Source organism: Ptychodera flava, chromosome 13 (genome assembly GCF_041260155.1).
Source record: "Ptychodera flava strain L36383 chromosome 13, AS_Pfla_20210202, whole genome shotgun sequence".
Lineage (NCBI taxonomy): Eukaryota > Metazoa > Hemichordata > Enteropneusta > Ptychoderidae > Ptychodera > Ptychodera flava.
In genome coordinates, this window is record NC_091940.1 from 36727303 (window position 1) to 36741532 (window position 14230).

At 37.0% G+C, this 14230-nt stretch overlaps 1 protein-coding gene across 2 annotated transcripts in view; it reads right to left on the reverse strand.

The window, feature by feature from the left end:
* Positions 1 to 14230, reverse strand: part of LOC139148329 (uncharacterized) — a 38645-nt gene that overhangs the window by 21553 nt on the left and 2862 nt on the right. The window contains exons 2-13 of one of the 2 annotated variants that reach the window (XM_070719715.1): positions 10298 to 13914; positions 9380 to 9848; positions 8835 to 9001; positions 8153 to 8281; positions 7574 to 7758; positions 6437 to 6651; positions 4598 to 4965; positions 3629 to 3841; positions 2728 to 2956; positions 1726 to 2325; positions 1262 to 1436; positions 413 to 548 (exon numbers count right to left, since the gene is read on the reverse strand). In XM_070719715.1, the coding sequence (XP_070575816.1) occupies positions 413 to 548; positions 1262 to 1436; positions 1726 to 2325; positions 2728 to 2956; positions 3629 to 3841; positions 4598 to 4965; positions 6437 to 6651; positions 7574 to 7758; positions 8153 to 8281; positions 8835 to 9001; positions 9380 to 9848; positions 10298 to 13906 (6495 nt within the window). In that variant the 5' untranslated portion in view covers positions 13907 to 13914. The remainder of the gene's footprint in view (positions 1 to 412; positions 549 to 1261; positions 1437 to 1725; positions 2326 to 2727; positions 2957 to 3628; positions 3842 to 4597; positions 4966 to 6436; positions 6652 to 7573; positions 7759 to 8152; positions 8282 to 8834; positions 9002 to 9379; positions 9849 to 10297; positions 13915 to 14230) is intronic. The other variant, XM_070719716.1, reaches the window with a different exon arrangement.

Sequence of the window (14230 nt, forward strand, 5' to 3'; positions counted from 1 at the left end):
AAAACTTTCAACATCCTCTTCCAAAATTAGGAAATGAAATTTATGGGTCACCATGCAAATTATGCTAAGTTAAATTTCCTGATGTGCGATGTTCAAAATTGCTGCTATCCCTGTGTTAACTCAATGGGAAAAAATAAATTTTCGGTTTTTCTAAGTGACTAAGCCGGTGAAAACTTTATTTACTCCATAAGCTTCAAAATGAGCTCGATGAAGTGGTACAACAAAACTTAATTGTAAATTTGAGAGTCTAAATGTCTGTCCCCAGGTGCACTCTATCTTAAAAGATGACCAGAAAAGTAAAACATGCTGTTTAAACAATAAACTGACTATCAGAGGTATATAGAAGTACAGTAACATTCAGTAATGGGTAAATATTTGTGAAATAGTTTGATTTCTAGGCAGTGAGTTCTACCTTATCTTCAATGGTGATACTTTTCAATCGATGTAAGAACAACAACAAGGATGGATGGATGTCATGGAAACGGTTGCCAAGGGATCTGGAATGTTGTATTTCTGTTTTTAATGGCAGCACTATCTTAGTCCTCCAACTGAAATGAAGAGCAACATGGGAAACGTGTCAGAATATTGATAGGATTCTATTGATGTGTTCAGCAGTGTAAATTTGTTTTCTTTCCACACAATTTAGAACAATTTTACAAGCTTTGGCGGTAACAACATCAAAGTTACCTGTATAAGATGGAGTTCATTTGTGAAACCAAAGTATTGCAAAATTTCAGATCGCAGAGTATTATACTGATAGAAGATTAAGTGTGTATTCTTATATATGTATATTTATAAAAATTGGTGATTTAGCTCAAAGTTTTCTGTCCTTGGGAGAACTTACCTGAGTTGTTGAGACTAAGTCTTACAAAAAGTATCATATTTCATAAATCAATCAACCTTTATGCTATCATAGTTTGGGCAAATCTCTCGATTTTGATTACTATGATTCAAGCTATTTACAGGGGCAACAGAACTAAGCCTTTCCCCCCATTTCCTTCTTTTGATGTCTACCTTTAATATTGGAAAGAATAGAATGGGACCAAACCATTTTAGTGACAGGGGTTACATGGCTCTTGAATTCCAGAATATCAATCCTTTCCGACCTGACTGTCATTATATATGTACCACTGCAATATTTCCATATTACTTTCTTTGTAAGATATTATGTCATCAAAAATGTGTTGCATTGTTTCAGACCAGCTTAGTTAGCTGAAGAAACTGATTTCTTGAGAAATACTTGGACTGTGAGCAAACTCACCTGTCAGAATCCACAGGACATGTACTTTGCGGATCATCATCATCACCAATCCAGTGTGGAAGGATGTATCCCACAGGTCCACTCTTTGCATCAAAACACATGTGATAACCATTTGAATGGATGGATGGCTTGTCAGTAACTCTGAATACTGACTTAAATCCAATGCCTTTCTGACCTGTTGGTGAGAATCATACGGATAGTGTGAAAATGGTTGCACATAACGGTCGATTATGTTAAAGTGAATATATTGTTTGATACTGTTCATACTGTCTTTAAGTGAAACCATCTGTCTTTCCAGCATCCTTTCAGTTGAACTCCGTCACTCAGGATGTGTGAACATGTATACTAGTCTACATCTGGCTACTTATGACTTCATAGAGAGTGATTCATCTCTAAGTACGCATGTGTGCCTTTCTGTTTACTATTTCTTGTGTCTACAGCTCCTAAAGGTCTGGCAGACTCACCAATGTATCCATATTTATGTTTTCCCTTTGTGCTCTTTCCAACATCACACAGAGCCCGGATGTCTCTCTCTCGGAATCCACTCTCGTTATTCAACACAGTCACACAGTCTTTCTCTACGATGAACTTCAATGCGGGACTGGTGTCATCATCATAGCTGTTATCATCAGCATTCTGCACCAACTCTAAAACAAAGTGAGTGTCTTTGCTGTACAGTTCAGTAGACAACCTCTCAAGACCTCGTCCAGTACGATTCTGCAACCTCTCCATCAGATTAGCAGCTTCTTCAGTTAACTGAATACCAACACCAAATTCATACTGTCTGATTTCATCAATAACTCTGTGACATTCTATTTCTCTCAGCTCTTCTTCTGTCAGTTGCATTTCCTGTTCTTCATCCTCTCTATCATCACCTTCCTCATTTTTTCCTTCATCCTTGTCTTCCATTTCACCTTCGACCTTGTCAGTATCACTTTGTCCTTTGATCTTATCCACAACTTCGATACTGCTTTCATGCACATCCATAACTCCATCATCAGAATTCGTCTTAGATTCATCAGTTGGAACATCTGCATCACCAACGATGACTTGCTCATAAATATCTGGAGAGAAAAAAATCAAGCAGAAATGGGATTCAGGAGTGCATAGTGTGATTAGTTTCAAGATTAACACAAATCAAGTCAAGCACATCAGCAATAAGGTAAAAAGATCAGTAAAATACAATAATTGGTTATGTATTCCACAATATTTAATTGCATTTTTCAATTTTTAATTTTAAATTCACATTATGACTTAGTGAACATTTGCTCACTATGCAACAATGGATATTGAAATAATATCCTTTAGATTACTGCCACTTCATCCAAACTTCAAAAGTCAAATTTTCACAAAGTTACTTCTAAATAATGTACATTGTATATGTCCTCTTCACATACAATTGGTTTAGATTCAGTCTGAATTTTTCTATAACTATTTATCTGACTCTGATAACGTTGAATACTTACTATTTCCGACAGATTCTGAACCTGATTCTGTTTTGAATAAATCTTCAATATCAGAAGACTCTGTATCTGAACTTTCATTGTCTGTGTCACTGTCCATGTCACTCTCTCTGTCACTACTTATGTCAGCATCAGAGTCTGCCTGTATATCACCATGTACCATAGGGTCATAGTAAGAATCCATCCCAGTATCTCGTTCCGCTGTCTCTTTAGCACCAGCTTGTTGTGGTCCCTGAAATCATCAACATAAAATGACAAATTATCGACACTGTTCTTTGATGATCCACTTCCTTCTTATCTCTAATCATATTGGTCACATTATCTCAGCAGTATGCCTCTCATTCAAACTGAAAAACCATTGACTCAAGAAACTTCTCTCTGACAAATGAACAATTTATATATTTCATTATGCTTGTAATAGGGCTGATGGGAAAAAATGTCCAGAAAATTTCTTAATTGACATAAAAAATTGTGAGTTAGAGCCACAGTCTGCATCAGCTAATGTAGAATATCTTTGGACATGTTGTCTTAAAAGCAATAATCAAACTCAAAATGGAAATGAACGTGAACTTTGAAATGGTAATTTAATCGGACATGAGATTACTAGTTTTACAGGCAGGGTAGCAGTCTTGCATTGCATAAAAACAGGATAAAATCCCATCTATTTGACATTTAATATAGTTATACATATTTGAAAAAGATAACAAAAATTATGAATCAACCTTTATCTCTAGCACCATTGTGGTTGGCTCAAACCCATTGTTATCAGTGATGATTGAGGATCTGTTTACAGGCACTTTGAGGGTGAACGGGTAAAGTTCAGAAAAGAAAAGACCGATTGGCAATGACATGTAAAAACAGTACATTTACTTTTTTCATCAAATATTTTGATTCAAGAATTTACCTCATGGACATTATTTGCATCCTCTGGTGTCATCATAGCAACAGGTGGCTGTACCACAGTTCTCTCATTGAAGGATATCACCCATTCATTGATTCCAAGTAGTAACCCCAACTCCTGCAATCTGCTCTTCTCTGCACTGTTTTTACAGTACTTTGCAAGTAATGTCTTGGATTTGGTGGCACCCACAGCTCTACCAAGTGGTTCAACAATCACCTGCAATATATTAAAAGAAGTTTTTAAAACTATGATACTGTTGTTTTTCTTCTCCTATGCAATTCATCTAAATTCAACATTTGAAAACCAATCATTATGAGAGAAATGCCTTATAAAGAGAGAGCATTTTATAGTAAAAATCATGTTTTTTAAAATCTTACAATACTTTCCTGTACTACAGCTTGTGTTAAATCACTTCATGGCAAAACAGAGAACAGGTAATATAGTGTGTTCAAAAGGATAACAGAACAGTGCCCTCAGTGTTAAAAATTGTTAAGCTCTTAAAGGGGCAAAGTCGCCCATTTTTTCATGAATTTTGTTTGATATAAGATACCACTTATATTGTTTGACATGTTGAAAGATACTGAATGAATGGGTGACCATGCATATATTCGACCCCCGTTTTAGACAAATTACATGAAACCATGGCGAAAATGAATTAATGGTCATGACCATTCATTCATTTTTGCGATGGTTTCATTTAATTTGTCTAAAATGGGGATCAAATATATGCATGGTCACCCATTCATTCAGTATCTTTCAACATGTCAAACAATATAAGTAGTATCTTGTATCAAACAAAATTCATGAAAAAATGGGCGACTTTGTCCCTTTAATAGGAGAGTTTGAATGATAACTCCCATGATCATGACTTACATTTATTAGACTTAAGAGTGCATTGGAAATAAAATGCTTTCTTCCCTGTCCTATCTCAAAAGATCTATGGAATATGATAAAGCAATAGATAACACCTACCTGGTTTGCTATAGCAACACAGATTTGAGTTGGTATGTACATCAACAGAGTCATTACAAAGTCTAGCACAGTACTGTAGTTATTTAACTCATAGTCATCTTCATAATATGGTTGTGGTGCCCCTGGCGCTGATCCACCGACACATAGCTTAGCAAACGCAGACTCCATCATGTTGGCTAGCAGAGCCAATGGTGAATTCTTAAAGCCTCCATATTGGATCACTATGGAGACCAGGTGACCTGCTGTTGGACGGGCATCACCTTTCCCAGCATGCTCTGCAAACATGGCTGGTGAGGTGGTAGTTGTTAACTTCAGTAACACCCCTGGCTTTGGTTCGAGCACACAAACATCAAATGGAAATTGAACTCCTGTGATGCAGAGATAAGAGTAGAATGAACATATAACAAAAAATATATAAACTAAAATAAAATTTAGGTTCAATACAGATAAGATGGGGTAAGAACTTAATTTTAGAACTTTCTCTATTCCTCTAAATGTAATACAAGGTACATTAATGTGACAAAGTCTATCAGTTGGAAACTTTTGTGAGGAAAATAAGTTGTCTATTTAATGTAATACAAGGTACATTAATGTGACAAAGTCTATCAGTTGGAAACTTTTGTGAGGAAAATAAGTTGTCCATTTCCATTTGTGGCTGGAGACACGGAAATCTTCTGATATCTTCTGATATAATGATGGAATTTGACTTGAGTTAATCTCTCTACCCACTGTAAAATGTTCTAAAATTTCTGTCAAAAAAAACTACATCCCTGGCCTATATATCTGAACAAGGTGATAAATATTTTTTTGGTAAAAATTGTAACTCTTGTGATTCTGCTGCCATGATTTACAAGCTTGGTCACTGCATCAATGAATGATTCAGCTATGGATTGTTCATTATTAAATATATATAAACACAAAGATAGTGAACAGCACACAGCCGAGTATAATTATGTGCTAGAGAATGCACTTGCCAAATTTGAAAAGGTTTTCTCTTAGCTTCATACCCACCAGTTATGCACCCACCAACCGTACTCCAACACTTTCATGACCAATCCTTCTTATGAGAAGTGATAGCGTCTCAAACATAAACTAGGAAGTGAGGAGTGACTTCATAGTACTAGTATATGAAGTAGGATGGACTAGTTAAATTTCATGACAGGGTAGACAGCTAGCAGAGAGCATTAGCCTAATGTATTGCCCTAACAGGTGAGTATAAAACTAGGAAAAAATCTTTTCAAGTTGGAAAAGTGTGATCATAGCGATTGAGCCTAGAGCATATAGCGAACCCCTTTGACAATTTATATGTACCTGTCACACAGTCAGATATCATACTAGCCCACTGATAATTTACCTGTCACACAGTCAGGTATCATACTAGCCCACTGATAATTTACCTGTCACACAGTCAGATATCATACTACCCCATTGATAATTTACCTGTCATATACTTATTAGCAATAAAGGTATACCACGAGATTTTGACCAGTTCACAACATATATGCACGAGCGATAGCGAGTGCATATATGGAGTGAACTGGTCAAAATCTCATGGTATACCGTCGCTGGGTGTGATTTATTGCTATCATATCATAAAAAGTATATTGAAATTCTGGCGTTGAACGTCAAAAATGGATTTTTGCTCAAGCTGAAAGCTCGCGTGTATGCCAGCCGTGGTATATCGCCAATATTCCACGGTTCTTTTCTCGTCTCGACCAATCAGATCGCTGTATTTGCACCATCAATATACTGGTATGATATAATATCAGATATCACACTAGGCCACGATAATTCACCTGTCACACTGTCAGATATCGTAATAGCCCACTGATAATTTACCTGTCATACTGTCAGATATCATAGTGCCAGAATTCCTCTCAATGAATTGCTTGATGTCTCCATGTTCTGGTTCAAAGACAAGAGACCAATGCGACCAGGCAGCTAAATCTTCCAATAACGGAGCATTCATCAAACATGCCATGGCTTTGCCTCTCTGCTGTGAACCTAATATACCAACCGTTCGCTGTTCACCAGATGCGATAATTTCTGTAATCCTGTTGAGACATACAAAATTCATGATAGTTTCACAGTTAATTTTGCATGGTCTGAATTTGTCGTGTGAAGTGATATGGCGAACATAATGATGTTTATATGGATGAGTAGTTTTGGACACTTGTTTCTATGCCAGGTGATTTACCGTTATTTGGTACACCATGACTGAATGCTTACAGCCTCTCTACAAGAGAGATAGACTGACAGATTATTACAAAGCACAACAAAGGAAGAGATGCCAGGATAAGTTCCTGAAATTCATTCTGATTACAGCAGAAAAAACAGCATCCTAGATTCAGTAGCTTCACAAATAAAAATTTGTAAATAAATCTGGTAGTTTCCAAATCAGGCAAATAGAAACTTGTTTTAAGAAGATGATAGTTTCTTATAGATGCATTTCAAAGTATTTAGTTTTCCATCTTGAACAGTTTAACGCTCCAACAGCCAGTCAATATGCATTTGAGACAAGCAGCTTTCACAAATGGCAAATTAGAATCATAGATTTCAGAACACTGTGCAATTGTACAATATAATGAAAGGAATTGGTTGTGCATACACACAATAAACTACGGTATTTGAACCAGCAGATTGGTACATGTATTATCCTTTAAACAAATATATCATAGCCATGCCACCGACAACACTGGGGACAACCTGAAAAACTACAATAGATACATTCATATATATATATATATATATATATAATATATATATATATATATATATATATATATATATATATATATATATATATATATATATATATATATATATATATATATATATATATATATATATATATATATATATATATATATATATATTTCATAAAAACAAATAGTGCAAAGAAAGCAACCTAAAGATTTGGACTCTGCACTTATTACTTGACAATTATTTCTTCAGTTCCCAGCCCATCAGTCTTACCTGTTACTTGTACAGAATGCTGTTTCATAGATCACTTTACTGTACAGAGTGCTGGTGGACAGATCACTGGTGTTTCTCTGTTGTTTCTTCACCGTGTTGATGAGTTGTAATAGTGAACCATGGCCAAGTTCTCTGACAGTACTCAACTTGTAATGACTGCTCAGGCTGCTCTCAATCAGATCACCCTGATGAAAGAAAGGAAGCGTATTGGATTGAACATTGAATCTCAAAGTCAAATACATACCTTGGTGGTAAATTCCTGTAGACATGCCATTCATGTATTCCAAAGGATGTTCATAACGTTTCAAAAACAGGCAATAAATTGCGATTGATTGGCAGCTAGGAAAGGGACAGAGCTCATAGACTGCCACATTTCATTGAATGGATGAGACTGCTTTTGATAGGGAATAGCCAGGAAAAGTTGGTGAATTTTCAGTCAGTTTGTCCAGTGTCTGGATAACAATTAGACTAGGTCTGTCATATGAGGGTGCCCTAACACTTGCTCTCTACTTTATGAAGTGAGAGTGGTAGCATCATACAACAGTCTTTCCAGTTCAGATAAAATGTATTGGTAGTTACCTTATCTAAAGCACCACACTGCTGTATGAATTCCAAGATATCTTGTCTGTTGGGTCTGTAGATAGATCCAGAGACAGTAGAACCACTGCTTCCTATTCCAAGCTGGCTTCCTCCATACTCTTCCAGCATCTGATGTAATCAACATTGACAAGTTGGTGTAAGACAACAGCAAGTGATGGAAATTAAAGCATCAGTTTCCATGATTTCAAATATCATGGAGATTTCCAACTTATGTTACATACGTTATTGTAATTCAGAATTCATCTACTGTACCTGGTTGCAATATATCATCAATGTATTACATGACAATACTATGTGTATTTCTGTACTACAAATTCATGCTGAGCTAATCACTCATTGCTGCCATCTGACGCTTGAAGTGACAACATAATGTGTTCATTTATGCAATGTGTATTAATGAATATTGTTTATGTATGCAAATCTTATGATGATTCACTCATAATTGCAGAATATTCCTATACCACAGATTGTATAATAAACATTTCCTACAGCTATATAAGAATAATTCCATACAACTGTATTGGAAACATTTATAAGCAATTAATAAATATAATCACCAGATAATTATAATTTCATGCATATAAATTTACTTGGATTTTCCCAGATTACCAGTCCCACAGATCACAAACCACTGAATAGATTTGCTAATCAGCATACATACCTGTGGGTGATTGTTGATGTACTCCAAGAATGTTCCGTGGCCCATTGCCAGAAATGATTCAAATTTGAAATGATCGGCAAGCTTCTTTTCAATTCTTGAGAGAATGCTGAGGTTCAGATTTCCCTGACACCTCTCAAGGTATTTCACAAGTTGTTGAAGCAGTGCAGCTGTGTGAGAAAGTATCTAAAATGTTATGGTATTATTAAAGGATCAAAATCATGGTATTGGATCTTGGAACACAAACTGGAAAACAGGTAACCAACTCAAATAAATTTAGTGTTATCATTTTCACAGTTACACAGATCATCATTTATCCTAAGTCATATCATAGATAATATGATACCAGTACGTACAAAGATTATTATTTCATTATCATCATTTTCACAATAATCAAATTTGCTCAAAGTCACTCAACTCATGAAAATGATGACATTCATGTATGGATACATTATTGAAATTTAGGCACTTCCACTGAGTAAATCTAAGTTACCAGTTTTGTTTTATTTACGAAGGCACCAGAAAAAAAGTTTACTTAAACTTTTCACCTGCAGTTGGTGGAATTTGTTGCTGGGTGTCGACATCATTGACATTTTCAGCAGCTGAGGCATCATGGGATTCCATGTCATGTGATGTCTGTCCACCTATCATAAAGCCTTCTGGTGGCTCCAATCTGCCGGTACAAATCGCCAGCTGGAACATTTGTCTTGCCAGTGGATTCATCAATATGGCATTGATAAATCTTTCCATATGTCGTTCCAGCGGTCGATCAATACTGATTTGTTTAAAAGCCATCAAGACATCCATGATAACATCTGCTGCAGTCATACTCGCATACTTCTTGCGAAGGTCATACCCTGGTGTTGCCATGGCAGCAGTCTGATCTCCAAAAGAATCAAGAAGGGTTGATTTAACTTTCTGTAATTTCGCCTCTATTTCTTCTTCAAGGTCCTGGGCAACCTGGACTCGGATCCTGTCAAATGTCGCTTTCTCATCACGCTGAGCTTTCTTTATCACCTGAGCGGCAAAAATACAAAAACAGTTTTTTAGCCAATCATGGAATAGAGAGAGACGAGTTTTAACACCATTAACTTCATGGAGCTTTCCATCAAACTTGAAAGTGGTTTTCACTTTACTCAAAGCTTTACTGAAAGCTTGCTGTGTCACACGGTGTCTTGACTAGCTTTACTTTCTCTTGAAGGAGTATGTATCTTCAATAGACTTGATTGTACTGGTAATAATGTATGAAACATTACCAGATATTAAAGAGTCATCCATGAAATACTACTGAAGAATGCATGTAAAATAGGTTGAAGGAAAAAGGGTTCTGCTGGCACAGGGATCTAAAAAACCAAAGTATTGTAAAATCAATTAGATTGCGTACACAAAGTAATAATGTATTGTCTGTAGGTTTTTTGAATCTAAAACTTCGATCTGTGATAAACTACCGGTAAGTGTTAACTTACTGAGATTGCTAAGGCAATACTCTGTATTCGAACACCAAGTTGATAGGGTTCATCACAATTGTACTCCACCATCAAGTATTCCATGAACTTGGTCAAGTCAACAGATGTTCGCCAACAATCATACTTTCTCATATATGCACGTAGATGTCGCATTATATCAATGGTGTTGATTGGAGGGATATCTGAATCTGACAGACTTGGAGGCAGTTTAAACATATCATGGACCAGTGGATTCTTTGCAATGGGTCCTAAGTTCAATTCTGTGTATGAGTTTTTAGTCTTTTCAATGTCTGACAGACTCTGGACTAATTCATGTGCTGTTGATATGGAACGCACCATCAGGAAAGCATGTATATATGCCGAGACTTTACACTGGAGTTGATGGAGCTGAAACAGCCGGTCTATTTGCTTTTCATTTCTGTAATTGAGCTCTCTGAGTGATGATACATTGAAATGCTGGAATAGCATTTTGGTAACTTTATCCACTGTGACGTATTCCCCACTTTCAGCGAGCTTTGTGATGATGTCATCACAAACTGTGTTGACATACTCCTTACTAGGTATCCCACCCTTGTAAACATAGCTTTCTGTTGTCTTGAGTGTTGACAACATATTACGAGAACTGTTGACATTGGACCTCGTAACATCACTTGAAGATGTCATCTTTTCAGCATTCTGGTTTCCCACTGCCAAACTACTGCTGACTCTTGTCACTCCCTGAGTTGTAACCTTGGTGCCTTTTGTGATAGAGTTGCTTTGACGTGGCACTGCTGGTGCATCCCTTTTCTTGCTGGTAGAGGATGACTCAACCTTTGAGAAAAGATCAGGCCATTCACCTTCATCCAAGGAACTGGATTTACTTGCCACAGTTTTCTCTGATGACATCACAGATCCACCTGTCGGCTCATTCACTTTCCATATCTGTCTTGATTCAGCCCATGCTGGTTGTGAATTGGATGTAGAATCTCCAGCACCAATTAGAGATGTCTGAGTTGTTGGTTTGGTATTGGTCTGCTGTGGTATTGTGTTTATTGACATGAGTGGTACTGGTTGCACAGATTGGCCTGTCATTGGAAGAGGAGCCCCTCTATTAGGTGCCATGTCAGCTGATGTACCTGATAGTTGCTGCATTGGCTGTTGAGGTGTGGGTAGAAGAGCGCCACCAATGGTGTCTTTCGGAGCATCGGTTGTAGTGACTCCATCTATTGGGTTCATTTGCATGAACTGCTTTTTATTTAAGTCTAATTGTGCAATGGCCCCCAAGAAATATGATTCAGTTTCATGTTTGCGAGCAGCAAATTCCCGCTGATCCATAACACCCTGAGCCAGCAGCTGCTGTCCTCGTTGCATGCGATGCATATACTCAGATTGCAACATCGCTATTTGTGTATCGAACGCTTGCAAGTATTTCTTGACTTCTGAAATATACTGCTCCTTCTCTGCACAGTTTGGTTCATCTGCGATCTGTTGTGCTTGTTCTTGTTGAATACTAGAAGGGGATGAACTTTTTGTTCCACCAATATCAACATCAGAATTGCTAGTTGTCCCTGATGAAGATTTCTTCCCAGTCCTTTTTGGTTGCTGTGTTGTTGGCACTGTTTCTCGTTTTCCTTCATTTTCAGCAACATACTCTTGGCTTAGTTTTGCCTTGAACTTATCAAGCACACGATCTGTAGGTTTTGATTCAAAGATGTCTAGAAACAGGAACAGCAGATCATCTTTGTCAGCAAGTCCACATTTCTTGGTGTTCAAGCTTTTACAAAATTTCACATTATACTTCTTTGGAACATCTTTCCAGCAAATGCTTTTGGGATACTCAGCCCGAAGCAGTTCAACAAACTCTTCTTTCAGTTGCTTCAAACCTTTCTCATCAAGGACAACACCAAAGTCAGAAACGTTGACATCATGATTCTTGTATTTTGCATCTAGATCCATCCATACCTCATCACAATTCCCAGTTGCATGCAGATAAAAAATATCATCAAATTCTTCAAATACAGAGTCCATATTTGTCAAACCATATTGTTTTGGAGCCAGGCCTTTTTTGTACATTCTGCTGTATGCTGTGTGAACATAGCCCTCTGGAATCCCATATTTGTACACTTTCAGAAGATTGATCAATTCAACTTTCAGTTTATCTTTGTTTAAAAATTGAGACTGCTTGTCGCCAGAATTTTTTCTTCCGTCTTCATCATTTGATATTCCACGGAAACTTGGAAACTCTTTGGAATTCATTGTGGCCTGGTTATTTGATGACAAATCATCTTTCACAGTGGCTGTCCCTACCAATTCTGTTCGTATCTTGGGTCTGGTGCCAGTGGGTTTCTGAGATTTTTTGGGTTCCTTTACCTTAGAATCTGATGAGCTGTTACTTTTTGGTTGTTCCTGTGCTAGCTGTGGTGGACTATGACTATCTGACGTCACCTCTTTCTGTTCTTGGCTCGGTACACTGCCTCTGAACTGTTCTTTCAACACTACCCATTTTGAGTTGGACTTGGGTTCACCAGTGTTTTCAATGGTGAAAATATCACTGAAAAGGCTGAACAGCTCATTCATACGTTTAACTCCGAAGTCTTTAGCAATCAGATTTTTATGAAACCTTTGGTTGTATGCTGTACTGAATGATTCATATCTTATTCTACACCCTTCATGTGCTTGTAATAGTTTAATCATCTCTTTCTTTAATTTGGATCGTTTGCTTTCCATATTTTCCTGTGGCAATTCTTTTCTTTCCGGTACCATTCTGGTTTTAGTCACTTTGGCTCCCTTCATTTGATCACTGTCTTTTCCAGCGCCATTTTTGGTTGAGCCAGTTTTACTGTCTCCCGTTCCAGATTTACCACCATCTTTGGTGTTGACTTTACCACCATCCTTGGCATTGACTTTACCACCATCTTTGGCATTGACTTTACCACCATCTTTGGCATTGACTTTACCACCATCTTTGGCGTTGACTTTACCACCATCTTTGGCATTGACTTTACCACCATCTTTGGCGTTGACTTTACCACCATCTTTTGCATTGACTTTACCACCATCTTTTGCATTGACTTTACCACCATCTTTGGCGTTGACTTTACCACTATCTTTTGCATTGACTTTACCATCATCTATTGCGTTGACTTTACCACTATCTTTGGCGTTGACTTTACCACCATCTTTGGCGTTGACTTTACCACCATCTTTGGCGTTGACTTTACCACTATCTTTGGCATTGACTTTACCACCATCTTTGGCGTTGACTTTACCACCATCTATTGCATTGACTTTAATACTACTGCTTCTTTCAATTTCATCTCTAGGATCAGCTTTTCCATTGGCTTCACTTCCATTCTTTACACTGGCCATACTATAATCTTTTGCTGTTGCCCCGCCACCATTTTTCTGAAAAGCTTTGCTTTCATCCTTTGAACCAGTTTTACTTTCACTATTAACAGAGTCTGGATAACCACTGACAGCAACACCAGTTCTGGTACCATTCATTTCAGTTTTACTTTGTTCTTTCTCTTCAGGAGTGCTACCACTATCCTTTTTCCCTTCTTTGGCTTTCACAGATTGGCCGCTTACTGCTGTTTCTCTCTTCCCTTCTTCATCTCCATTGCTCTGCATTTTTCTGTCTTAATTCAAACAAAAAACAAATGTTAATAATACATCATCTAAATATATAATATACAGTACTTAGTAATAAACATACAAACAAATAAAACAGATTTCTATCATGTATGGTATCACACAGTTTGTATGAATTTTCTTTTGAACATAACATCTGTTTTTTAAGTACAAGACAAAATAACATTGTTTACATTGACATCACTCCAGGAGTCAGTACAGCATCATATTAGGTAGAATGTAATAGATATATTGTTAAATTGCAACAGTGATCACTTTATCAACACTCAGAAGGGTGATGGTCCAAGTGACATTAGCTGTTTT